We start from the raw sequence: 27,704 nt of genomic DNA, 5'->3' as shown, positions 1-27,704 counted from the left end.
TCCAATATAGAAAGGCCGCTTCCATACCATACATTTAAAGTACTAGTATACCACTTTACCGGGATGCAGGTGGCGCTGTGGTCTAAAGCACTTAGCCTAGGGCTTGCCAATCGGAAGGTCAGCAGTTCGAATCCCCGCGACGTGGTGAGCTCCCATTGCTTGGTCCCTGCTCCTGCCAACTTAGCAGTTCGAAAGCACGTCAAAGTGCAAGTAGATAAATAGGTACCACTCTGGCAGGAAGGTAAACGCCGTTTCTGTGCGTTGCTCTGGTTCGCCAGAAGCTGGCGAACATGCTGGCCACATGACCTGGAAGCTGTCTGCAGACAAACGCCGGATCCCTCGGCCAGTAAAGCGAGATGAGCGTCGCAACCCCAGAGTCGTCTGCGACTGGACGCAACAGTCAGGGGTACCTTTACCTTTACTATACCACTTTAAAGGGACGCGGGTGGTGCTGTGGTCCAAACCACTGAGCCTCTTGGGCTTGCCGATCAGAAGGTCGGCAGTTTGAATCCCCAGAGGGTGTGAGCTCCCATTGCTCGGTACCAGCTCCTGCCAACCTAGCAGTTCGAAAGCATGTCAAAGTGCAAGTAGATAAATAGGTAGAGCTCTGGGGGGAAGGTAAACGGCATTTCCATGCGCTGCTCTGGTTTCGCCACTAGCGGCTTAGTCATGCTGGCCACATGACCCAGAAAAACTGTATGCGAACAAATGCCAGCTCCCTCGGCCTGTAAAGCGAGATGAGCGCCGCAACCCCAGAGTCGTTCGCGACTGGACTTAACAGTCAGGGGTCATTCACCTTTTTATATCACTTTAAAGGGTCATGGCTCCCCCCCCCCCCCAGAGTTCTGGGAGCTGTGGTTTGTTAAGGGTGCTGAATGCTGTTAGGAGACCCCTGATCCCCCTCCCAGAGCTAGTGGTTTAACAGTCATTCCCTGCCCTCTATAGAACAAATGGGTAATGCAAACATCTGTCCTTAAAATACCTGGACCTGCACTGAGTAATCCGTATCCTGCTTCTGTAGAAAGTAACACCCAATATTCACACACACACCCCCAGGACTCTGCTCTTGCAAGGAAAGATAAAGCCTCTTAATCTCAGAGTCAGGGGTTCGAGCCCCACATTGGGCCCATGATTCCTGCATTGCTGGGGGTTGGACTAGATGACCCTCGTGGTCCCTTCCAACTCTCTAATTGTGATTCTTCGGTGCATTGCAGGGGGTAGAAATCCTATGTTTACTGACAGCAGTTTCACAAGATAACTAAAGGCGTTAATAGCAGGACCCTGGGATTTGGCGTTTGTTTTAACTTTACCATTATATTTTTGGAACACGCCCAGTATACCTGAAGGAGCGTCTCCACCCCCATCGTTCTGCCCGGACACCGAGGTCCAGCTCCGAGGGCCTCGCTGCGAGAAGCCAAGTTACAGGGAACCTGGCAGAGGGCCTTCTTGGTGGTGGCGCCCGTCCTGTGGAACGCCCTCCCATCAGATGTCAAAGAGAACAACTACCAGACTTTTAGAAGACATCTGAAGGCAGCCCTGTTTAGGGAAGCTTTTAATGTTTAATAGATTATTGTATTTTCATATTTTGTTGGAAGCTGCCCAGAGTGGCTGGGGAAACGCAACCAAATGGGCGGGGTATAAATAATAAATTATTGTTGTTATTATTATTATTATTATTAAAAGAAAATATTTATGTGTCATTGACTGCATGTCTTCAGCAACGCTGCATGCATATGCGATGCTGCCAATGAGGCCTGCTTTCATTCCGAGAAGTTTTTGCCAGAGATTCACCCCCATTAAAAAACACTCCAATAAGCAGGAGATGACAAACCGTGCCTTTCTGCCATCTGAGGTACAAGGCTTAAAAACCAATTACCTTCAGCCGCTGGAGAAATGCATGCATTCGAGGGCAATCTTACACTTCTTAAAATATGTCACTGATGCCATTAGAACGCCCACACCGAGAGCACTCCTGAAAGCCCAGAGGGGCAGAAGGAGCTATGGTAGCATTTTTCTGCCTTCTTATTACAGAATGCAAAGCAGCCAGTACCCTGCAAAAGGCAAACATTTGCCGGTGAAAGAACTGCGGGACGGCAGGGTGGAATCAGCGCAGGGGGGAAACTTGGGCTGCCTAAGTTCCCCAAGGGTTTTCCCATCTCCACAAAATATTTGGGGAAGGGTACTTAGGAAGAGTCTTGAGAGTCCCATGGACTGCAAGAAGATCGAACCTCTCCATTCTGAAGGAAATCAGCCCTGAGTGCTCACTGGAAGGACAGATCCTGAAGCTGAGGCTCCAGTACTTTGGCCACCTCATGAGAAGAGAAGACTCCCTGGAAAAGACCCTGATGTTGGGAAAGATGGAGGGCACGAGGAGAAGGGGACGACAGAGGACGAGATGGTGGGACAGTGTTGTCGAAGCGACCAGCATGAGTTTGACCAAACTGCGGGAGGCAGTGGAAGACAGGAGGACCTGGCGTGCTCTGGTCCAGGGGGTCACGGAGAGGCGGACACGACTAAACGACTAAACAACAACACAACAACACTTAGAAAGACAGGACACACAGCCTTATGCAGGGTCAGACCTGGTCGACAACAATAAGGCCTTTAAGAACCATATTGTCAGGAAAGCAGTGTTTAACGTCTGGACAAAATATAAAGACTTATTGGAAAATAAAACTCCAAGGTGGCTTTCACCTCTGGAAGCCAAGGCCCGAAAAAGACCCAATATGGAGGCCAAATGGCCAAAATATTGGGAAATATTAGAAAAAGATGGAGACAATTGGAAATTGCAGAGTTTGGAGAAAATGAAGGATAAGGTGCGAGACTGGTTACATTATGCTCAGATTAAAGAAGTTTTTAAAAATGACAAAAAGTTAGGGTTCCAGGTGGAGAAATCGAAGTTAGAAACAGAATTGTTAGAACCAAAGACCAAGGTATTATCTAGAATGTATAACTTGCTGCTAAAGTGGAATACACAAGACGAAATGGTTAAATCGGCTATGATAAAATGGGCACAGGACATTGGGCATAACATTATGTTTGAGGACTGGGAAAGGTTGTGGACCACTGGGCTGAACTTCACCGCATGTAATGCTCTGAAGGAAAATGTTATGAAAATGATATATAGATGGTACATGACCCCAGTTAAACTTGCCAAAATATACCATTCGTCTGATAATAAATGTTGGAAATGTAAAGAAAATGAAGGAACATTCTTTCACCTCTGGTGGACATGCCCTAAGGTGAAGGTCTTCTGGGAAATGATATATAATGAGTTGGAAAAGGTATTTAAGTATACCTTCACAAAGAAACCAGAGGCCTTTCTTCTGGGCATTGTCGGCCAGAAGGTGTTAAAGAAGGATCGAACATTTTTCATGTATGCAACAACGGCAGCAAGGATTCTCATTGCAAAAAACTGGAAAACTCAAGATCTACCCACACTGGAAGAGTGGCAGATGCAGCTGATGGACTATATGCAATTGGCCGAGATGACCGGCAGGATCCGTGATCTGGGAGAAGAGAAGTTGGAGGAAGACTGGGAGAAATTCAAGATGTATTTACAAAAACATTGTAATTTGGTTGAATGTTAAGAAGAATGCTAGATTATAAAAAAACTGGTCACCACTAAACTAGATTTAAATTTGATGATAAGTGAGACTAAAGAAAATATAAAACTTTTTGGAAGAAGCGCTAGATTATATGTGTGAGTGGACATGAGATTGTAAACAAGTTGATAATTTGTTTGGAAAAAATTTTTTAACGATGTAAATGGGAGCGGGAGACGTGAGGGAGCCCAAAGAAGTGATGAAACTGTTGTGAAAGAAGTAAGATCGTTTATTATGTTTTATATTTAAAAACCTTAATAAATATTTATAAAAAAAAAAAAAAGACCTGGTCGACAACAGCTCTCCAGGATTTCAGGCAATGCATTCTATGTGGTGCTACCTTTGAAGGCGACCTGGAATCTACAATTAATCCAGAATACAGCAGCTAGACTGGTGACTGGGAGTGGCCGCCGAGACCACATAACACCAGTCCTGAAAGACCTACATTGGCTCCCAGGACGTTTCCGAGCACAATTCAAAGTGCTGGTGCTGACTTTTAAAGCCCTAAACAGCCTTGGCCCAGTATACCTGAAGGAGCATCTCCACCCCCATCATCCATCCGGGACACTGAGGTCCAGCGCTGAGGGCCTTCTGGCGGTTCCCTCCCTGCGAGAAGCCAAGTTACAGGGAACCAGGCAGAGGACCTTCTTGGTAGTGGCTCCCGCCCTGTGGAACGCCCTCCCATCAGATGTCAAAGAAATAAATAACTATCTGACGTTTAGAAGACATCTGAAGGCAGACCTGTTTAGCGAAGTTTTTTAATGTGTGATGCTTTATTGTGTTTTTAATATTTTGCTGGAAGCCGCCCAGAGTGGCTGGGGAAACCCAGCCAGATGGTGGCGGGGTATAAATAATAATTTAATTTAATTTAATTTAATTTAATTTAATTTAATTTAATTTAATTTAATTTAATTTAATTTAATTTAATTTAATTTAATTTAATTTAATTTAATTTAATTTTATTATTATTATTATTATTATTATTATTATTACTACAGAGGCTCCGCTCCACCAGGGTCGCTGATAGAAACTGAGATATAAAACCTAGGAGCCAAAAGGCACCATAAACCTCAACACAATGGAATGCCCAGGTGCCCCATGGATCAGCTGATCGGCACAGCAATGCGGCACCAAAAGACACCCAACTTTGGGTGCTGTGCTGCCCCACAAACCAGCTGACGGGCACAGCAGCGCCAGCCAGCCAGAGGGAGATGTTAGTTGCCAAACGTGGTGACCAGACATCTCCACTTCCACACCAAAGGCTGGTTGCCTGTCGCAAAATGTGCCTGGTTAGTTCCGAACACTGACCAGTGCCTGACTCGGACCCGGGACCCCAGGGTTCGAATCTCCGCTCAGCCATAAAGCTCACTGTGCGACCTTGGGCCAGCCCCTGACTCTCAGCCGAACCAACCTCACAAGGTTGATTTGGGGATAAAATGTAATAAATAACAATGAATAGCACTGAGCCACAGCCTCTCCCCCAAGTTAAAGCAGCATTTGGAAGGGCAAGCTGCCCACATCCTTGGAACAAGGAACAATTGCTTCTGGGCAAGCAGCTTGTCGAACCCTTTGCAAACAGAAGTACAAGAGAGCTGCAAGCTGCAGGCTTATTGGCAGAGCATTAAGTTCATATATACCAACAGAGCTAACTTAATTCACTTGTGGTTTCTAAGGGGGGTGGGAGAATCACAACCCGACAAATAGAGTATGGCTGGGTTCACAGGAGAACAACTTTTAATACAACGCATCCCATTCCTAAATATATTCTCATGTCTTACAGAAACACTAAAGTACATGGCCCTGTTTGCATGCATTTTGCCCATTCTATACAAACACGATTGCCGCAGCTTCCTGTTGCCAACACTATCCCACTGAAGTACTAGCAGATGACAAAGAAGCCCATGCAACAAGGGGGCAGAATTCCTCGCAAGTTAGCGTGGTTTGAAGGAGGGGGCACAGGCCACTCCATCAATCCCCTAGGCCTAGAATAGACACATGGACCTCTCCTCCATATCCAAAAGTCTTATGCAGGAGGGATAGAATCCCCATCCATTCTTGGCCAGTCCCCAGTAGGCTTATATATATATAGTTGTAGGCAAGTGGGCTTTATTTTACAAGGCTGCACTATCCAGATCTATGATCTCTATGCTGTAAACATAGGGTATTGTCAAATCTCTTCCATTTGCATTGTGTCTCTCCTCCGAGGTATTCACAAGCAGCAAAATGCAGTACAGTGGACACTCGGGTTGCAAACGTGATCCGTGCGGGATGCATGTTCGCAACCCGCGTCTGTGCACGCGCGGGTTGTGATTTGGCACTTCCGCACATGCACAAAGCATGATTTAGCGCTTCTGCGCATGCATGACCGCCGAAACCTGGAAATAACCCATTCCGGTACTTCCGGGTTTCGGCGGTCCGTAACCTGAAAAAACGCAACCTGAAGCGTCTGTAAACCGAGGTATGACTGTACCTTCTCATCCTCGCCAGCCACCATTTATCAATCAGTTTTCCCAAGACCGCTCTGCTAAGCTTCATGGTTAAGTGGGGATCCGAACTCAGCTCTCTCAAGTCCAGGTCCAAAGGTTATGCCACGTCGCCACGCTAGATCTTGGTAAATAAGTGTTGAGTATGGGGCGGAAATGTATGGAAGTGAGAGCTGGACCATAAAGAAGGCTGATCGCCGAAGAATTGATGCTTTTGAATTCTGGTGCTGGAGGAGACTCTTGAGAGTCCCATGGACTGCAAGAAGATCAAATCGAACCATTCTGAAGGAAATCAGCCCTGAGTGCTCACTGGAGGGACAGATCGTGAAGCTGAGGCTCCAGTACTTTGGCCACCTCATGAGAAGAGAGGGCTCCCAGAAGATGCTGGGAAAGATGGTGGGCAGAGGACGAGATGGTTGGACAGTGTTCTCGAAGCTACCAGCATGAGTTTGACCAAACTGGAGGCAGGGGAGACAGGAGTGCCTGGCGTGCTCTGGTCCATGGGGTCACGAAGAATCAGACACGACTAAACAACAACAACAACAACAACAATGGAGTGAAATGTTCATCAGGAAACACAAATGTTTGGGACTTAGAGAAGCGCCCTACGTCTGTGGCAGGGAGCCCGCCTGACAGAGGCAGGAGAACCTTTCTCTATCCATTGTCTCCAATATGTGGAATCTGGGATTTTCCTGGAAAAGCTCAGGCCAAGGGTGTGGGCCCTGGAAGGGCACGTCATTCCTTAGTAATATGGAGAAGGCCGGCAAACTGAGCCTGCTCTTGGTCGGAGTACTGAGTCCCCCATTGCGCTGCTCAAAAGCCACTTCATTCAGTTTGTTTTAAAGCCTCCCATTTCTCAGCTAAGCGGAACTGCTTTTCCTTTTCCTGCTCTCTGAAGAGCATGCACAAGCTTTTTACATGCTCTGGCCACCATTTGAACACAGCCCGAAGGACACCGGACCATAAATCAGGTGAACCGTCAGCAAAAGAACAGTCCCTTCAAAAAGTTTCTCTGGAGCAGGTGAAGGGGAAAGACGTTATTAGCACAGCAGGTACGGCCATTATTTTAACAACAACAAAGAGGAAACAACAATCCACCAAATTTCCTCCCTCCCACCGCACCACCAAAATCACTTTTTGTTCTGTTGACAGTGAGACGTGGCCAGGTTGGACATCCACAATTTCTGTGAAATGGGCACCAATTATAGAGAGCCAGTGTGGTGTAGTGGTTAAGAGCGGTAGTCTCGTAATCTGGGGAACCGGGTTCGATTCCTCGCTCCTCCACATGCAGCTGCTGGGTGTCCTTAGGCCAGTCACACTTCTCTGAAGTCTCTCAGCCCCACTGACCTCAGAGAGTGTTTGTTGGGGGGGAGGAAGGGAAAGGAGAATGTTAGCCGCTTTGAGACTCCTTCGGGTAGTGATAAAGCGGGATATCAAATCCAAATCCAAATCCAATTATATCTTAGAAGATAAATGATAATAGAACATAAATGTGTTGTTTTTTCTTTCCATCCACACCTACTCAAAAACAAATTACAGATACCACTGGGCCTGGGTCCATGAAAAATATACATGTCTGAATCAAACCAGCGTCACCACGAAGTCACAGCAGTTAGCTTTGCTATAACCCACTGCCACAATTAGAAGCTTCATTGCCCTAACAGGTTGGTACCACTCTAATCTTGTTTTATTTCTGCACTAATTCTGGAGGGCACCAGGTTGGCAAAAGCAGCTGTAGGGCACTGAGAAGGGCTTGAGTTGAAGGCTTCACGGTAAAGGTGGGTTTTTAAGGTGGGATTTGGAGAAAGTAAGACAGGTTCGTCACATATGGATGTCTTGAAAGCCAGTTACAATCAGAAGGGGTTGCAAGGGAGGAAGGATGCAGCCGTCTGAAGAAGCAGGAAGATCCAAATCTTCATCATCATCATCATCATCATTATGACACTCGAAAGTGGAACAACTACAGGAAATCAGAAACACAGATTTTTTTGGTGTCCTCAGCAGACATGGGTGCCAAACTCTGAAACATATATTTGCACGGAGTTCTAGGAGAACCTGCTTTAAGGAACCGAAAGCAATTTGAGACCAAACTCTGCACCTAAAACCACATTCTTAACTTTTTTGGGCACTCCCCTACAGCCTAATCTTTCCCACACACGATATATACGGCCGCCTCTCGTGATGACATTACGGCTTTTACATAACAAGGAACTAAATTTTGCAAATACAAGGAAACACGCAGGAGGCCTCGAAGCTGAAGTAACGTGTGTCCAGTGCCTCGTGGCTGCATGGAAAGGTGACCATACGTGGCTCGGGGTCAAGGAATTTGGACAACCTGCCAGAATTCCTCCTTCGTTCAGACACCAAACCCCCAAGCCACTCAGAACATGAAGCTGGGGCAGCAGGAGAAAATTCAGAGGCAGTCTAATAACATCAGACACGACAGCGAGGAATCCCACCCCCCCCCTAGTTATTACAGCTAAAGTGCACCCCCTCTGTACACACATGACCCCTCCAAAAACCCATAAAGTTCTGATGGAGAGGAACAGAAAAGCATATTTACACAGGCCGGCTACGAGTCCCTCCGCAGGGTCGGATCTATCACGTATTGATTTTCTGCCTGGTGTTTCTCTCGTACTGAAGCCTTTCTCAACTTCCATTGTGCCTAGAAATTATGACCAAAGTGGTAATCAAATGGATTAGAGCTTCAGAGGCTTTTACCCTGAACTGGCCATCTGGGTTTGGTAAGGAGGTGTAACATTTCATGGATCGGAGAAGGCGGGTTTCAGTCAGCAAAAGCTGCAATCCCCGGCCCACTTACATGGGAATAAGCCCCAACGAATTTAGTGGGGCTCGTTTCCAAGCAAACATGTGCAGGATTGGGCCCCAAGGTGCTGCAGACCAGGACTCCCATCAGTTGCGGGGAGAGCTGCATCAAATTCATAGGTGGCAAACCAAATGGTTCAGAGTGCCAGGAGGACTTAGACATTTGCACAGACGTCCTGAGATTCCCTGCTGTTGCTGCAGGGTTCCTGGTTTAGGCAGGGAAACTTTTGAGATCCCTTCCATCAAATGATCCTAAGTGCCAAGGCCCCATTGGATTTTGAGGACCACAAAAACCTACGTCACTCTGCTGTAACAGGGAAAAATGTGCACATTCCTAGAGTCTCTTCATGTGAAGATTAAAAGAATGCACATAGAAATGGCGGTTTTCGTGCCCCGATCCCTCTTTGCATTCCCATTCCAGGTGACCAGCCAACAACCCATGTAGTTCTGCTATTTTCTCCTCCCTAGATGAGATCTCAAGACCCAACAGAGGCTGTTCATGCAGTGGTAGGAGCAATACATGACACAGAACCCAGAAGGTTAATAATAATAATAATAGTAATAATAATAATAATAATAATAATAATAATAATAATAATAATAAATTATTTATACCCTGCCCCCATCTGGCTGGGTTTCCCCAGCCACTCTGGGCGGCTTCCAACAAAATACTAAAAATACAATAAAACATCAGACATTAAAAACTTCCCTAAACAGGGCTGCCTTCAGATGTCTTCTAAAAGTCAGATAGTTGTTTATTTCCTTGACATCTGATGGAAGAGCATTCCACAGGGCGGGCGCCACTACCGAGAAGGCCCTCTGCCTGGTTCCCCGTAACCTCACTTCTCGCAGGGAGGGAACTGCCAGAAGGTCCTCGGAGCTGGATCTCAGGGCTGAACGATGGGGGTGGAGACGCTACTTCAGGTCTACTGAGCTGAGGCCATTTAGGGCTTTAAAGGTCAGCACCAACACTTTGAATTGTGCTTGGAAACGTACTGGGAGCCAATGTAGATCTTTCAGGACTGGTGCTATATGGTCTCGGCGGCCGCTCCCAGTCACTGGCTGTCAGCCATCCATGGGTACATTTGGCCCATGAGGAGCCCATAGCCAATCCTTATAATGCACCAAAAGGCTAATGTTGAGCCAGTTGGGTCTCGTTCATCACCAGCATGATTAAAAATGGATTCTAGGTATGGATTCTAGAAAGTTACACATCTTTCGACCCTACCAAGAGTGCCGTAGGTCTTTATGTTCACGGTTAGCTTGCAGATGGAAGCATCCACAAATCAGGAGTGTGCATACCTTTACTCCCACCATTTCACAAATGACCAGCATGGATATATGGGGGTGGGCAGATGGTCTCAAATAAGCTGTTAGCCAGTAACTTACCAGCCTAAAATAATCCAGGGTCCGGTAAATTATTTGCAGTGCTGCTGTTCCAGTTTTTCAAGAAGTATATATATATATTTTCTGGCTACTGTCTGCTCAGGACTGTTAGCAGCCATCGCACATCGCAAAAGAAGTAGACAGGGGAATTACAATCCCCAAAGGACTAACCTTTAATGGTCGTAAAGTATGGAAAAAATGAAAAGGCGGGAGACTCACACCTATAGTCCTGTCTAGCACATCCCAGCCCAGAGATGGCTGCATTTGGGTTGCTGGCACGCTTACGAACCTAACCTGGCTACAGGCCCTGAAAGGGTTAGGCCCGTAGGAGGCAGCAGAGTAAAACCAATGCATCTATGATAATGGGTCTTTGGCTCAGGGGGTTAGTAGTGCTTTTAGCCAGTGACAGGGAGGCTGGATTTTCATACCCAGTGCCCACAGAAGTAATTTACATTCAGGAAGAGTTCAGTGCTAAATGGGTCGATGGAAGCACATCGAGGCAGGCAGAGAACTGTCAGCGCCTTAAAAATAGTGGAAAGGCGAGGAGATGAAGGCTGGAAGGAGGCAGGATACGCCTGACAACAACAACAGCAGCAACAACAACAACAACAACAACAAAATAGCAATGGGGAAATCAGAGTCACTGCGTCTTGTTTTCAGCTGTACCACCTGGTAAAGACTAAGGTTCAGCTCATGAACTTCCACTGAGCAGGGTCTTATTATTACTGGCCCCTTCCAGTCTACTTAAAGAAGAAGCAAACCTCAAGGTTTTACATTTCAAGCCTCTTGGATGGCAACAAATTTAAGCGGAGCGCTGCTATGAACTTAGCACAATGGGCACTGACTGCTTCGTAGTGATTCGGGCACAAATTGCTAACGGCACACCATCAGCCTCCCTCGGCCCTCATAATTAAAAATATAGCCAGCAACAGAGGAAGCTACGTGAACAGAAATGGCTATTTGTCCGTGTAACTTAGAATTGTTTCTGCCAACTGGGAGCCCATTTCCAGAATTTCAGGCAGAAAGAGGTCTTCCTCATCACCTGCTGAGGGATCCCTTCACTAGAAATGGCAAATACTGAACCCGGGGATTCTGAAATGCGAATCACAGGCTGTTTCGCAAAATTAAGGCAACCCAACCTCCAGCAGTGCTTTGTTTTCATGTTGTATGGAATCTAACCCCCCCCCCCAGCCCACTCAGCTTGGAGCAAGGGGCTGTCCCAGAACTTGCAAGGCATTTCAGAAGCCCAGTCCGTCAGGGGAAAGGGCAGCATGGTTCTGGTGACCGGGACTTCTCAGGTTGGCTACCCAGTGGGAAACAAAACCTGACGTCTTACTCAAGATTGGTAACCTTCCAAAGGATAAGAGATGAACTCTAGATTCCTGAACCTTGCCATTCTCCCATGTTAAAGCCAAAACTGCCTGTTTTTAATACTGGTAACTAGCAACTTATGCACATTTAACTTAGGGCTTGCCATACGTCCGAAAATTGTTGCAATGACTGGGGAAATCCAGGTGTATGGTGACCCATGTCAGAAGTGCAGATTTTTGATGAATTTCGTTAAAAATACCCTGAAGTTCAAAAACTTCAATTTTTTTGTTAGATTTTGCAAAAAGAAGAAGCAGCAGCTCAGCAACTTTGCAAAAAAAAAAAAAAAAAAAAAAGCCTCAACAACACTTGTGTCCAGATATTCACTTTTTGAAATATGGCAGCCCTATTTAACTTGAGTGCATTCAGCTTTATGAGCTTGGCAAACAAAAATATAAATAAATAAAAGGGGGTGGGTGTTTGGGCGGTGAGAAAGACCATGGCGATCCCACCGGCCATTGAACCCAACGTTTTTTGACTATACACAATTTTGGTTTCACTCCTCGTGTTGTCCCATAACATAACCCTGTGTAACTCAAGTGTCAACTTCAGAGGAGCCTCCAAACTATGGCTTGAAGGACTGATGAGGACAATATTCTACCTCCGCCCCACATGTATATTTGCCGACTCGAACTACGGCTGGTGCTAAACGACTAACTATGTTTAGTGCCAGCCCTCCAAGCCATAGTTTCTTCACATTCTGATTTGAAGGGGCAACCACACTAACCATACCTTGCCAGTTCAGGCATCATGGCCAACTATGGCTGGTCTTAAAACAGCATCCTGGAGACACAAGAGGGCTGGGAGAAGGTTCATCAAAGTCCACAATTTGATGTGGATTACCTAAACTATGGTTTGGAGGATCATCTGCCAAAGTGTTTGATGTTATCACCAAATTCACCCAACCCAACGGAATTAACTCAACCACACTTACAGGTAGAGTTCACACTTTGCATGCAAGATATTCCAGGGGAAACTGGCAATCCTAAGACCTTTGAAGCCTCAAGACCTTTCAGATCCCCAAGCAGGCCAAGAATCTAATTCCACAGAAGGCAGCTGTTTGTTAGGCAGTTCCTTAAGGCCTTGCCGTCTATTCTCGCTCAGGGTCCCTGCAGAAAAGCTATTGAACCTATAAGATTATCTACCTGCTACGACATTCACTTGACCAGAAGCTAAGAAACCCTGGGTTCTTCTTGGTCAAGTGGTTCAAAAATTCCCTTCTCCATCACCACCTGGAAACTGCAATAGTGGTGGGCTCGTTCTGCTTCTCTTATCTCCAATAGCAAGACACTGTTTAGGAATTTCTCTTTTGCCACCTTCCAGTAATCTGTGAAGAGGACACCAAAACGTAACAGGAGATGCTAAAACCTAGCATCAGTGCTGCCACTCCAAGAAAGCACTCTTTCCCAAACAGAAATCTCTATTAGGTTAAAACCTCTCGAACAAACTCTTCCCCTGGGTACCTAACAAAATTCTGGCCTTAAAGTTCCAACACAATGTGCAGTAATGTGCGTAACATACAGATACAGTTTAAAACCTTCTCTGAATGTCTTCAAACTCCTTGCATACTCCATCTGAAGACTTTTAGCAGCATCAGACAAGGATGGATGGCTTGAACACCCGCAGCACCCCTTCCTCCCCTTAAATAATTATTTTTAACGTTTGCCAGATGAAGAGTTCTGGGGAACTCAAAGAGGTCACACACTATTTTGCAATATTTTGGCTGGGCTGATGAAGGTACTGCCTTAATGTGGCCTTTGCATTGTTATTTATTTTTTCCTGGTGCCTGCTTTTAACTTTAACTTAAAACCAGACTTTTCTAGGATTCAGGGAGAAGACTCTTACTCGGCCGCCTCCCATGCCTTAAGCAAGAGAACGATGCATTGTGGTCCCCACCCCTCTGTAGAAACTGAAATCAGCTCACTCTTGCTACTTTCATGCTGTGTTACGCAAAATGCAGGCGTGCTGGTTTATTCCACCAGACCCACACAATCGGCGCTTGACAGCTGAGATGCAAAAAACGAGGAAGGCAGCTCCCCTCCTTGCTGCGTCCGCACCAAACTCAACAGTGACACTTTCGGCAGCATCCAGCGCAACGACCCACATGTGGGACACACCACCACACATGCAAAAGATCAAAGGCACCAATTTGGGGGCAGGACCGTCCACCTGGCAGGGACCATCGCTGGCGGGATGGACCAAACCACAACCTCACATCATCTCCTATTGGTCAGGGGACAAACACAGCCACACGCAGGACTCAGCCGGAGTCGCCTGCCGCCTGCCCACGCAGCCATAATTCTCACGCCCAGCTCCATTTGTAGAAAGGACCGTCAGCCAAGGTCACCATCCAAGGGTTAATGCAAACGGTATTGCACGCACAGCGGGGGGTGGGGGAGGGAATTAATAATTTCCCCGCCTTGCAGTAGGTTAGCAAGCAGCTGGCAGCATCTAAAAGAGCAGCCCCCGGAAGCTATCCGACCACATAACAGTCCTCCAGCTCTGGATGTTCTGAGCCAGCACTGCTGCATCCCGGTTGCGCTCCACCCAAATGCCAATCTTCACCCCCCCAGCCCCCAACCCCTCCCACTGCACCAGTGGGGGCCCCAGCAGAGCATCCCAATCATTCCACAACACCCAGCTGGGCACAGATGCACCCACAGCTTCAACCGCCAGTTCCAAACCTGAGCCGGCATCTCTCCCCGCACCCAATTCAAACGGGGGGGGGGGGGAGCGGTTAGGAAGAGAACCACGCAGCATTTCCACCACCCACCCAGCTCCGCTTCACGGCTTGAGACTGCTCGACCCCCCCCCCTCATCCGTCCGTCAGTATGCCTCGTGTTGATGTAAATAAGCACCCAAGCCATTTCCACCCACGAAGCCTCTCCCCCCCCCCACCAGTGAGCTCGGCCAAACCTGCAGTCCTCCATGCTTTTGCAACATGCTCGGTGCTAGAGGAGGCAATCGCCCACCAAACACGCCCCTTAGCCCGGTTCACTTGGCTCCTCTCCAACTTAAAGAGCCCATCCCTCCAATAAAAAAGAATAAAACCCTTCCCCCCCCACACAAGCCACAATCTGCACCAACGGCTTCCAGCTTGCCCCCCAATCCATGCTAATTGTACCCCTATGAGCGAGAGGCACAGAACCAGCTCCGGAAGACGCAGGAGCAAAATAATATAAAATAAATGCGATTCAGGGTGGGAAGAGATTTCGATCTCGTGTGCATGCACACACACACACACAAACACACACCAGCTCTGGATTAGGAAGGGGGAGGGCGGTGACCCCCCCCCCCAGCGGAGAGGAATGGGGCTGCCTTAAACCCAGAGGCACAGGGCAGGTTTGGGGCAACTGGCAAGGCGGCGGAAGCAAAATATCCACGACCAAAATTTCAGCAGGAGGAAAGGCAGAAAGCCATCTGATTGCAGAGGGAAGGGTATGGGCAGGTGCCATGCGGTGGGGGGGGGCACCGAAGCCCCACCACCACCACATGGGGGCAGAAAGCAGGACCCCCAAGAAACAGCTGTGAGGTCCTGTCCGGAATGGCATATTCCTCCCCCAGGAGTGGAAAAGCTCCAGGGCCGATGGATGGCACTGGTCTCTTCAACCAATCCCTGCAATGGGAGGAGGTTGCGGGGGGGGGGGTCTGATCAGTTTGAAGGGGCAACTCAGGCTCCTTCCTCAGTAAGGTCCCATCCCTGCACAGCTATGGGGGGGGGCTGGAGAAATTTGGGTGGGTGGGAGTCTCTAAAAAGAGCCACAGGATCAGGGGTGGGGAAGAAGCTTCAGGGCAAGGTCCTAAAAAGGGAGAAATGTGTCAAGATGAAAGGGGGGGGTCCCAGGCTTACTGGGGAGGAGGAGGGGGAAGGGGGGGCTGTCCCAGGCTGGAGAGGGAAAGGTCTCCCAGGAAGTAGAGGAAGGCGACACACAGGGCCTTCCAGGGGTGCCCCCCCACCCTCAGAAAAGAGGGTGATCTGCCCTAGCACAGTGTAAGGAGGGGAGAATTTGGGGTGGGGGGTAACCCTCTGAGAGCACTGAATGTACCAAGGTGCCCTCCCTATAGCAAGTGGGGCATACTGCTACTGTGGGGGTGTTCACAAGGGGGGGGGGGCGGTCCCTATGGAGACGAGCTCTCCAGCGAGGAACCTGCATTGGGGAAAACAGGGAGGGGTGCAGGATCTATGGAGTGGGGGTCTTCCTACATTGAGGAAAGGGGTATGAATGCCAACCCCCTCCAGCAAGGGAAAAGAAAGAGAGGCGGACTGTAAGGAGACAGGATTGTTGCAGCGGCGGTGGGGGGTCCACAGATGAAGGGGGGGAGCTGCAGAAAATATGGGGTAGCCCCAAATGGATGAAATGGGTCAGATTGAGCAAAAGGGGTCTGAAAGTGGGATTGAGGGGGAGGCGGGAGAGAGAAAGTGCCCCTTTCTCTGTATTTTCCAAAGGGAAAAATTAAGGGGGCTCTGCAAGGAGATGGGTGGGGTTGATTCGACCAGATGGGGTATATTTTAAGGGGGGGGACTACGATGCCGACTAAAGTATAAAGGAGACGGCTTGGCCGAAGGAGGAAATAAAAATCAAGAGGATTCGGGAGGGATAAGAGGGTTTTTTTGGGGGGGGGGAGAAACACTACTGATGCGAGAATCTCCACCTGGGGTGGAGGTGGTGGGACAGATTTTGGGGAGAGGGCTTGGCGGGAGGTGGGGGGCGCCTATCCTTGCGCTGCAAAGCAGCTGATTTGGGTGGGGAGAAACACCCCCCCCCCGCAAAAAAACCCCAGGAGGGCAGATTTGGGGGAGGGGGACCTGGAATTGGGTTGGGGGGGGCTCTGATGCAGTAGTGGTGAGAGAAGGGTTTGGAGGGGGTTGGCTGTGGGGGCGGGCCTCCTCCTCACCCCCAGTGGGCTGGGGGGCTTTGGGGGTCCACACATACCCCCAGTTCGTGCTGTGGAGCAGGAGGGGGGCGTGCATGGGGAGGGGGGTCTCTTCCTGCCTCCCCACCCCTGTGAGTTGCTGGGGGGCTGCTGTGAGGGGGGGGTCTCTCCTCTTCCTCCTCTCCAAGGATTTGGGGGTCGTGCATGGGGAGGGGGGTCTCTTCCTGCCTCCCCACCCCTGTGAGTTGCTGGGGGGCTGCTTTCAGGGGGGGGTCTCTCCTCTTCCTCCTCTCCAAGGATTTGGGGGTCGTGCATGGGGAGGGGGGTCTCTTCCTGCCTCCCCACCCCTGTGAGTTGCTGGGGGGCTGCTTTGAGGGGGGGGTCTCTCCTCTTCCACCTCTCCAAGGATTTGGGGGTCGTGCATGGGGAGGGGGGTCTCTTCCTGCCTCCCCACCCCTGTGAGTTGCTGGGGGGCTGCTTTGAGGGGGGGGGTCTCTCCTCTTCCTCCTCTCCAAGGATTTGGGGGTCGTGCAAGGGGGTCTTTTCCTCCCCCCTAAGGATTTGGGGGTCGTGCGTGGGGGTCTTTTCCCCCCTCCCCCCTAAGGATTTGGGGGTCGCGCGTGGGGGGGGGTCCTACCTCTCCGCCATCTTCTCCCCCGAGCCGGCGGGGTCGTCACCGGGCGCGGCGAGGGGCGGCGGCGGCCCCCGCCCGGCAGCCCATGGCCCCGGCAGCGCTGCGGCTCCTCGCCCGCCGCCGCCTCCTCCTCCTCCTGGCCGCTGACGGAGCGAGCGACGGAGCGACGGAGCGACGGACGGGCTGCCAGCGCCGGCCAGGAGGAGACGATGCCGCCGCCGCCGCCGCCGCCGCCGCGTCCCGCCGTCACCACCGACAACGGCCCTCGGCCAATGGCGCTCGCCCACGGGCGGGGCCAAGGCGGCCTCGGCTCCGCCCCGCCCGCCAGCCCCGCCCTCCGCCCCAAGGGCTCACGGGAAGTGTAGTTTCTGCGGCCGTCTCACCTGAGGCGGCGGCAGCCATGTTTGGGCCTAAGAGAGGAGGCCTCTCAAGGGCATCCAGTCGGCCCTTGGCAACATGGAGAAAATGTCCTCGCTTAAAAAAAATAAAAATAAAACGTTGTAATTAAATCTCTCTCTCTCTGTCTCTCTCTTTTCAGCCACCGGAAAGGGAATAAGGCAATGAGAAGGAGGGAAAGCACTCTGCACATGTTCAAGGGTGCCATGTCATAGAATCAAAGAGTGGGGAGGGACCCTGAGGATCATCTAATCCAACCACCTGCAATGCAGGAATATGCAGCTGTCCCATATGGGAACTGAACCTGCCACCTTGGCCTTATCAGCACCACATTCTCAGACCCTCCAAGTGTCCCTATTTTCCCGGGACGTCCCTGATTCAGAGAAGTCGTCCCGGTTTCTGTTTTGATCCAGTTTTACCATACAGTGGTACCTCGGGTTACAGACACTTCAGGTTACGCGTTTTTGGGTTGCGCACCCAGAAGTACCGAACCCGGAAGTACTGGAACAGGTTACTTCCAGGTTTCAGCGCTCGCACATGCACAGAGCTGCTAAATCGCACTTTGCGCATGTGCAGAAGCACCAAATCACAACCCACGCGTTCACAGATGCGGCGCTGCCGGTTGCGAATATGCCTCCTGCACAGATCACATTCGCAACCTGAGGTTCCACTGTATTTACATATGCTGGAAGCTGCCCAGAGTGGCTGGGGAAACCCAATCAGATGGGTGGGATGCAAAATTATTATTATTATTATTATTATTATTATTAATCTCCTGTGGCAGTGAGTTCCACAGTTTAACTATGTGCTGTGTAGTCCTTTCTTTCATGCATTCTGAATCTTCCAACATTCACAGACCTTCCAAGTGCCCCTATTTTCCAGGGACACTCCTGGATTTACAGAAGCCGCCCTGGTTTCTGATTTGATCCCAAAATGTCCCGCTTTTCCTTAGGATGTCCCTATATTTACCGAAGAAACATTGGAGGGTATGCATCCAGCTTCTCAATGCGTGGTCCTGTGTTCTAGTTACTTTGAGAGAAGCATAATTTTTTTTCTCTCTATCCACATTCTCCATCCCAGGTATCGTTTTACAAACTTCTATCCAGGGCTTTTTTCCAGTCGGAACTCCCTGGACCTGAGATCCGTCACGTCTCAGGTGGGCACCATCACCGTTGTAGGAGAGCAAGGGAGGCGTTCATGATGAATTTTGGCACCTCTTTTTCTGAAAAAATAGCACTGCTTCTGTCATGACTCCTCGTACCCTCCTCTTCCCAGAGGCATGAGGGAAGCGCATAGGCGCCACTACTGTGTGGGCTGGTTTGTGGGACTTGTTATTTCCCTGCAAGTATATGGAGCCTCCACCATCTCCTAACCTTCACCACCCCCCCAGTTTTGCACCTTCACAGTCTCCTGACATGGATGCTGAAGGTTGCAAACAGCCGTGTTTATATATATATAACATAGATATAACGTTGTTGAAAGCAGCTGAAAGCCTTCCTGCGGCAGTTCTGTTCCCAAATCTTCTGTGCTTTGTGCAGGCAGCTTTCCCTCTGAAAACAGCCTCTTGAAGTATTTATAATATCTTATTTATGCAGAAGTCTTGCTAGCCGCTTTTCCAATTAAAAAAGAGAGAGAGAAACAGAAAGATTCCTCAAGGTGACGTACAGAAGATAAATCATCGCAATTTTATACAAATAATATTTTCTTGCCCAAACGCTGTTTGTGGGCCCGTGCTGCCTTTCCTCAGGTGCCTGCAGAGAAGGAATTACGAGTTGCTCTCATCTTTCTCTAACCTGTGAGGGAGAAATAAGGCGTCCTTCATAAATAGGATATGCAGAAATGGCACCGCGGCCAAAGGCTGAGGCTTATGGGACCCACAAGCACCGAAATGGAGAATATGGTGTAGACAGGCAATACTAAAATCTGGAATCCAAACTCTTCTGTATCTTCTAGCAGACGTCAGTTTTATGTATTGCTTTAGTACATTATTTCTCTGAGTAGTTTGTGTTGCCATGCATGCATCTCATGTCCCTCAACCCTCATTTTATGCTCACAACATTATTGGCGTGATCCCTACAACAACCCTGTAGAGTAGGCCAGTTTATTTACACCCGTGTTGTTTTTTTATTATGCATTTGGTGTTTTTACCTTGTGTTTTTTTTAATGCTGCGAACCACACAGAGATCTACGGATGAAGGACGGTGTGTACACATTTAATTAATAAACAGATGAGAGGCAGAGGCCACAATGACGATGCCTGGATGCTGCGAGATGTCCAAAAGGGAGCACTCAGCCTACAAGTTTTACACACTTTGGCTTGGAGCTGGATGTTTTATTTCAGGGGTCAGCAAACTTTTTCAGCAGGGGGCCGGTCTACTGTCCCTCAGACCTTGTGGGGGGCCGGACTATATTTTTTGGGGGGAAATGAACGAATTCCTATGCCCCACAAATAACCCAGAGATGCATTTTTTAAAAAAATGAAACATTCTACTAATGTAAAAACAAGCTGATTCCTGGACCGTCCACGGGCTGGATTGAGAAGGCAATTGGGGCAGATCCGGCCCCAGGCCTTAGTTTGCCTAAAGGTAAAGGTAATGGGACCCCTGACCATTAGGTCCAGTCGTGGCCGACTCTGGGGCTGCAGCGCTCATCTCGCTTTATTGGCCAAGGGAGCCGGCATACAGCTTCCGGGTCATGTGCCCAGCAGGACTAAGCCGCTTCTGGCGAACCAGAGCAGCGCACGGAAACACCGTTTACCTTCCCGCCGGAGTGGTACCTAATTATCTACTTGCACTCTGACGTGCTTTCGGACTGCTAGGTTGGCAGGAGCAGGGACCGAGCAACGGGAGCTCACCCCGTCACAGGGATTCGAACTGCTGACCTTCTGATCAGCAAGTCCTAGGCTCTGTGGCCACAGCGCCACCCACATTCCCAGTTTGCCTACCCATGCTTTATTTGGTCCTGCCACCTACCCAGAGAGAAGGCCCTGTGCTTCCTCCTCAAAAGGTGACCGAACCTTTATTCAGCAACCAAAAAGGGGCGAGGAGGAGACACGCTAACCAAGCCCCCCACCCACCCAGCCCCCCCTGCAAGAGCCTGTTTCCATAGCAACAGTGACACCCCGGTGTCTGTAGGCAAAAAGCGATGCTGGCATCTCACATTAGTCACAGATCTGCATCAGAGCTACCGGAGGGCAAGTCTGGGGGATGCAGCGACATCTAGCCAGGCCCTAGCTTAAAATGCATCTAAAAGTAGGAGGAAGGAGCAACAAGCACACTAAAGGGAGGGAAGGCGGGTCTCGCTGAAATCAGTGGGGCCACCTACTTCCGAGTAAACATCCCTCCGGAAGCCTCGCTGAGTGGGTAATGATAAGGTGCCATGCCAGACACGGAAAGCCAGGCTCTGCCTGCAAACGAAGGAGGCGAGAAAAACACTGAGCAGGGTGGGGACTTAATCATGATGTCGGAAGCAGAGATTGCATTTTTCGCCTTCGGGTGCAAACACGCAAGATCTCCGGAGTTTGACAAGCCAAGAGATGGCTTGTCTTGCCTCTGCATGAAAACCCCCAGCCAGGGGGAGCCCACCGCTTCTCCAAACAATGGCAGACCCTCCAAGTGGGTCCCTATTTTCCAGGGACAATCCCAGATTTACAGACGCCAGCTCAGTTTCTGATTTGATCCCGAAATGTCCCGCTTTTCCTAGGATGTCCCTATTTTCATCAGAGAAATGTTGGAGGGTATGGAGTTACGCAACCCCCCAAGCTAAGGATATAAGTAACTCTACAACCTTTAGAAGACATCTGAAGTTTTTCATTTTTAATGTTGTACTGTACAGTCATACCTCTTGTTACGTTTGCGTCATGATACGTTTTTTCAGGTTGCGTCCCGGAAAGGGTTACTTCTGGGTTTTGCCACTCGTGCATGCGCAGACGCGCAAAATGATGACGCGCGCATGCACAGAATCAGCGAATCGCGACCCGCGCATGCGTATGCGCAGACGCGAGTTGCATTCCTTTCAGGTTGTGAACGGGGCTCCGGAACGGATCCCGGAACGGATCCCGTTCGCAACCAGAGGTACCACTATATTGTGCTGCGGCAACCAGTCAGATGGGAAGGGTATAAATGTTGTTGTTGTTGTTGAATAGGACATCCCTATTTTCATAAAAAAAATGTTGGAGGGTAAGCAATGGGTCCCGCTGCCAAACAGCTCTTGTGCCATTAAGGAGCTTCATCTATTGTTGAACGGAAATCTGCCCTCCTCTAAGTGATGCCACCCTAGATCCAATTCTTCTCCCTGGAGTGGCAGGAAGCGAGTCTTTGCCTCCTTCTGTTATGATTATGATTACATTTGTATCCCACCTTTCCTGCAAGGAGCCCAAGGTGGCTGACATACGTCTCCTCCTCCCCCATTTTATCCTCACAACAACCCTGTGAAGTAGGCTAGGTTGAGACTGGCCCAAGTGTAGCGCCCTGCTTGTGCTTAACGCTTAGCTGGAATGAAATATTCAACGCAGCAATAGAGAAATTAAAATAGTAATTTATTTGTCAGACAAATAAATAAGAGGCTCAGTGGTACATGGTTACCAAGCTCTGGCCTCCTGCCATTCTGGCCAGCACTTATATTTCCTTAATCCAGCCCCCTTGCTCCTCCTGTGGCTGCCTCTGTCCAATCAGCCTGGTTGAAATTCCTATTGGCTGTTTGCTAGAACCAATCACAAGAGATACACCCACTTCCTTCTGTCCTTTTATGGAACACAAAGAGCTATATATTGTTACATCTATAAATGACAAATAAGTAGTAATATATCTTACATATGTCTCAACAAGGAATCTTAATTACCAGCTCACCTCTTGCCCTCCTTGCCCTATTGCCTTCTAAAACAGATGGTTAATCTTAAATTTTTATCTTCAACAGATGTCAAGGATCTTGAGTTCACATCAACATTGAAAGATCTCCTTCATTTGATGGTTTCTAAACAAAAAGGCCTGACAACTATATATCAGGAGTGCTCGATGGCGTCTCCTGTCTGGCAGGAGGCTGGGCTCATTTGCCCCTCTGGTCTCCTATTGCAATATGACTCTATGAAATAAGAATCTAGCATTTCTTAAATCCTTTGCATAATTACATTTAAGCCAATATATTTAAGCTAATATATTTCATACATTATCATAGGTAGCCTTTTAAAAGGAATAAGGCCTTTGTAAAGTAAAAAAAGGAACTCAGTAAAAAACAGCTTTAAAAGAAGCCTCTTCAGTTTACACCCCTCCTTTCACAGCCAACTAGATGCTTCCCCATTGCTCTTGGCCTTTCAACCTTAGGAAGATGATATGGCTCATTTTACTGGGAGGCAAATGGTATTATTTTACTATTTATCCACCCTTAATTTAGTACTTTGCAATATGCAAGGTCAGTGTCTGTAACTCCCTTTTTTTACGACTTTGAGAATTGTTTTCTGCTATAAATCAGGGGGCCCCTTTCCTAGCAGGAAAACATTGCCAAGGTTCTTTCTAAGCAGCTGGTCTTTTGCCTGGCATGAAACATTTGAAAATCTTTAAGCTTATTTTAAAATGCAAGCCCTGATTAAACATATAGAAGCTTTGATAAAAATGCAGGCTTATGATTAGATGCCTCACAAGGTCACCCAGTGAGTTTCCTGGCCAAGTGGGGAATCGAACCCTGGTCTCCCGGGTCCTAGACCAACACTCTAACCACTGCACCATACTAAAAAAAAATCGTAGAGTTGGAAGGGACCCTGAGGGTCATTTATTCCAACCCCCTACATTGCAGGAATCGCAGATAAGGCATCCCTGAGAGATGGCTATCTAACCTCGCCTCTGAAACATCCAAGGTAGAAGTAATCCAGAATGCGGCAGCTAGACTGGTGACTGGGAGAGGCCGCTGAGACCACATAACACAGTACGTTTCTGAGCACCTTTCAAAGTGTTGGTCTGACCTTTAAAGCCCTAAACGGCCTCGGACCAGGATACCTGAAGGAGCATCTCCACCCCCATCGTTCTGCCCGGACACTGAGGTCCAGCGCCGAGGGCCTTCTGGTGGTTCCCTCACTGCGCGAAGCCAAGTTACAGGGAACCAGGCAGAGGGCCTTCTCGGTGGTGGCACCCGCCCTGTGGAATGCCCTCCCACCAGTTGTCAAGGAAATAAACAACTACCTGACTTTTAGAAGACATCTGAAGGCAGCCCTGTTTAGGGAAGCTTTTAATGTTTAACAGACTACTGTATTTTAATATTTTGTTGGAAGCCACCCAGAGTGGCTGGGGAAACCCAGCCAGATGGGCGGGGTACAAATAATAATTTGTTATTATTATTATAGTGGTACCTCTGGTTAAGAACTTAATTCATTCTGGAGTTCTCTTCTTAACCTGAAACTGTTCTTAACCTGAGGTACCAATTTAGCTAATGGGGCCTCCTGCTGCTGCCGCGTGATTTCTGTTCTCATCCTGAAGCAAAGTTATTCTATTTCTGGGTTAGCGGAGTCTGTAACCTGAAGCGTCTGTAACCCGAGGTACCACTGTATTATTATTATAGGAAGGCATGCCATCCTACCCCAGTTTGAGTGCTGGCCTTAATTTAAATTGTGCCAATTTACATTCATCTGCCCTGGGATAAATATCAAAGGATTGTATTTTTTTTAAAATAGTATTTATTCAAATTTTAAAAATTACAAAGATAAAGAATAAAAGGACAAAAAAAGAAAAATAAAAAAGACAGAAAAATACAAACAGTTGGCAAAAAGAAACAAATCAAACCTTTACATAACTTTCTTTCCTTTGCTTATTTCCTTGACCTCTTCACACCTCCCTTTTTTGTATTCTAGTTCAATTACCGGTAGATGTTTCAGCAAATCCTTTCCAGCTTTGTTTTTATCCTAATAATTTATCTTAATATACTGTAATTCTCGTCTTTCACCAATTAACAAATCAATTTTAAACCTAATCCTTTATATCATTTCTGCTAAAACCACATTACTTCATTCCAACAACCTTCTAACATTTCTTAATTTTGCAATGTTTCTGTAGATAGACTTTAGAATCATAGAATCATAGAGTTGGAAGAGACCACAAGGGCCATCGAGTCCAACCCCCTGCCAAGCAGGAAACACCATCAGAGCACTCCTGACATATGGTTGTCAAGCCTCTGCTTAAAGACCTCCAAAGAAGGAGACTCCACCACACTCCTGGGCAGCAAATTCCACTGTCCAACAGCTCTTACTGTCAGGAAGTTCTTCCTAATGTTTTGGTGGAATCTTTTTTCTTGTAGTTTGGAACCATTGCTCCGTGTCCGCTTCTCTGGAGCAGCAGAAAACAACCTTTCTCCCTCCTCTATGTGACATCCTTTTATATATTTGAACATGGCTATCATATCAGCCCTTAACCTCCTCTTCTCCAGGCTAAACATGCCCAGCTCCCTTAGCCGTTCTTCATAAGGCATCATTTCCAGGCCTTTGACCATTTTGGTTGCCCTCCTCTGGACACGTTCCAGTTTCTCAGTGTCCTTCTTGAACTGTGGTGCCCAGAACTGGACACAGTACTCCAGGTGAGGTCTGACCAGAGCAGAATACAGTGGCACTATTACTTCCCTTGATCTAGATGCAATACTCCTATTGATGCAGCCCAGAATTGCATTGGCTTTTTTAGCTGCCGCGTCACACTGTTGGCTCATGTCAAGTTTGTGGTCAACCAAGACTCCTAGATCCTTTTCACATGTACTGCTCTCAAGCCAGGTGTCACCCATCTTGTATTTGTGCCTCTCATTTTTTTTGCCCAAGTGCAATACTTTACATTTCTCCCTATTAAAATTCATCTTGTTTGTTTTGGCCCAGTTCTCTAATCTGTCAAGGTCGTTTTGAAGTGTGATCCTGTTCCAATCTTCTTCCACCAACTCTTCACCTTGGTCTCGGATTCTGCCAGTCATTTCCGCCAGTTCCATATAGTCCATCACTTTCATCTGCCATTCTTCCCGGGTGGGTAAATCTTGTGTCTTCCAATACTTCGCGATGAGTATTCTTGCTGCTGTTGTTGCATACATAAAGAAAGTTCTGTCCTTCTTTGGCACCAATTGGCCGGCCATGCCCAGGAGAAAGGCCTCTGGTTTCTTCAAAATATCAAAGGATTGTAGTGCAGGAAAGGACCCTCAATAATTATCTAGTCCAGTCTCCTGCAATGCATCTATCATGTAGCTGCTCCTCTCTTAATAAACTTAACTTGCAGTCCCTGCCCTAGGGGGTCTCTGCTATGTGAAGGGGGGGGGATGTTATTCACACAAAAAAATTCAAAAGCATCACCATAGGTTATCACCATAGGACAAAAGAAGGGACAGGTGACATCTCTGGTTGCAAACCTCTGCACATTTTCTTTGGACACACCTGATCTTTGGCAGTCATTGTGCCCAGATATCCTGCTTCTCCCTTTTTCTAAGACCACAATTCCCAAACTTTATCGCACCACCACCCCCTCGGTTCCCTGAGCTACACGACCCTATATAAACCCATTATTCGGTATAGCCGTTTGCACGACACCCTCGAAAAATGTAATAAAGCAATGAAATTCAAAACAGTCACAATTAATTGTGCCTTTTTTTAAAAAAAACCCAATCCAATTAAAACTATTTAGTTTAATTAATTCAACAAATATTGATCCAGTGATACCAGCTTCTCGGGGTCTGAGAGTCATTTACGTCTCCAGCGCCATCCCCACCAGGGACAGCCCCCCCCCACTTTGGGAATCTAATTCTTTGGGGTGTGGGGGTCCCCTATAACCTTGATTTGTTTCTGTGACAATAAGTAACACATTGCTGTGGTTGGGGCCGTCCTGGGAAGAGAGGGGTCCTGTGAGCTTCCGATCTGGTGCATCCCAGCCGAAGTTACTTAAGTCTGCGCTCAGCAGTTTCTGAGCTTCCCACTGAACAGAAAAAGTATTGTTATACCGCTTAGAGTGCATGTCATCCTGTTCTTTGCAGAGCAGGAGCTGCAGCAGAGTGATTTATAGAAGGAAAGAGCAGGGTTCTCTGGACAGCATCTCTGCGACTTCTTTCTCCTGTTAAAAAACATGAGCTTAGATTCTGCCATCAAACATGCGGAGCTTCCGAGGTGCTTTGGGTGATGACAGTGTGTGTGTGTGTGTGTGTGTGTGTGTGTGTGTGTGTGTAACGCTGCAACACGACTGCTGAATGGAATGAGACGTTGGGACATTACAATTCCTGTGTGCCAAGATCCGCACTGGTTGCCAATTTTCTCACGGGGCCAAGTTCAAGGTGTTACTATTAACAACTTGGGACCAGTTTACCTGCGAGATCACCTTTCCCCATATGTGCCCACTCAACCACTTTGAGCAGCAGAACTGGCACATATTACCCTTTATGCACTTGTAAGAAATTGGTCTTTGGAACTCCCTGCCTCTTGATATCAAGCAGGCGCCTTTGATTTACTCTTGATTTACATTTTTGTTTGGACAAGCCTACCTAGACCTGAAGAATGTCAATGTATGTTAGTTAGTTAGCCTTGGTGAAGACTTGACGTTTTCATTCCCCAAAAAGATTTGAGTTTCCATTGAAATGAGGCTGTATTTTAATGTTGTATTTTAATTTTTTTTAAAGTTGTATTTCAATCAATTTGTTTTTATATCGGGTGTTAGCTGCCCTGAGCCCGGTCTTGGCTGGGGAGGGTGGGGTATAAATAATTTTATTATTATTATTATTATTATTATTATTATTATTATTTATTAATCTGCTTTTAGTCTAATGTTATTTTAACTTTTAAAAAAGTTTCAAATTACTGTTGTTAATTTTTCTTATTGGTTTTCGAAAAACCTTTTTTTTTCTTGGTACACTGCTTTGAGGTTTCTTTTTTTACAATCAAGCAGTGAATAAATCTTACAAAATATATATTTTCTTATTATGCTTTTGCCTCTATTCCACACCCCGATACAGTCAATCATAGCATTGTAGAATTGGAAAAGGGACCCAAGGGTCATCTAGTCCAACCCCCTGCAAGGCAGGAATCTTTTGCCCAACGTGCAGCTCGAACCCACAACCCTGAGATTAATGGGTCTCATTGCTTTATATTATTTAGTTGATATTTTGCACGCATTGCCTAAACACCAGCATCCTGTACGA

At 47.8% G+C, this 27,704-nt stretch overlaps 1 protein-coding gene across 3 annotated transcripts in view; it reads right to left on the bottom strand.

Moving 5' to 3' along the window:
- ARHGAP39 (Rho GTPase activating protein 39) overlaps positions 1-17,371 on the bottom strand; it is a 201,720-nt gene extending 184,349 nt beyond the window's left edge. For 2 of the 3 annotated variants that reach the window (XM_081874081.1, XM_081874083.1), the window contains exon 1: positions 14,585-14,613. In XM_081874081.1, the coding sequence (XP_081730207.1) occupies positions 14,585-14,598 (14 nt within the window). In that variant the 5' untranslated portion in view covers positions 14,599-14,613. Of the gene's footprint in view, positions 1-14,584; positions 14,614-17,180 lie in introns of those variants that run through there. The other variant, XM_081874082.1, reaches the window with a different exon arrangement.
- Between the last annotated feature and the right edge of the window lie 10,333 nt (positions 17,372-27,704).

The sequence above is a fragment of the Podarcis erhardii genome, assembly GCF_964252035.2.
Source record: "Podarcis erhardii genome assembly, chromosome: 8".
In the NCBI taxonomy this organism is placed as follows: domain Eukaryota; kingdom Metazoa; phylum Chordata; class Lepidosauria; order Squamata; family Lacertidae; genus Podarcis; species Podarcis erhardii.
Note: the sequence above shows the minus strand (reverse complement) of the source record. Positions and strands in the feature narration are given on the sequence as shown.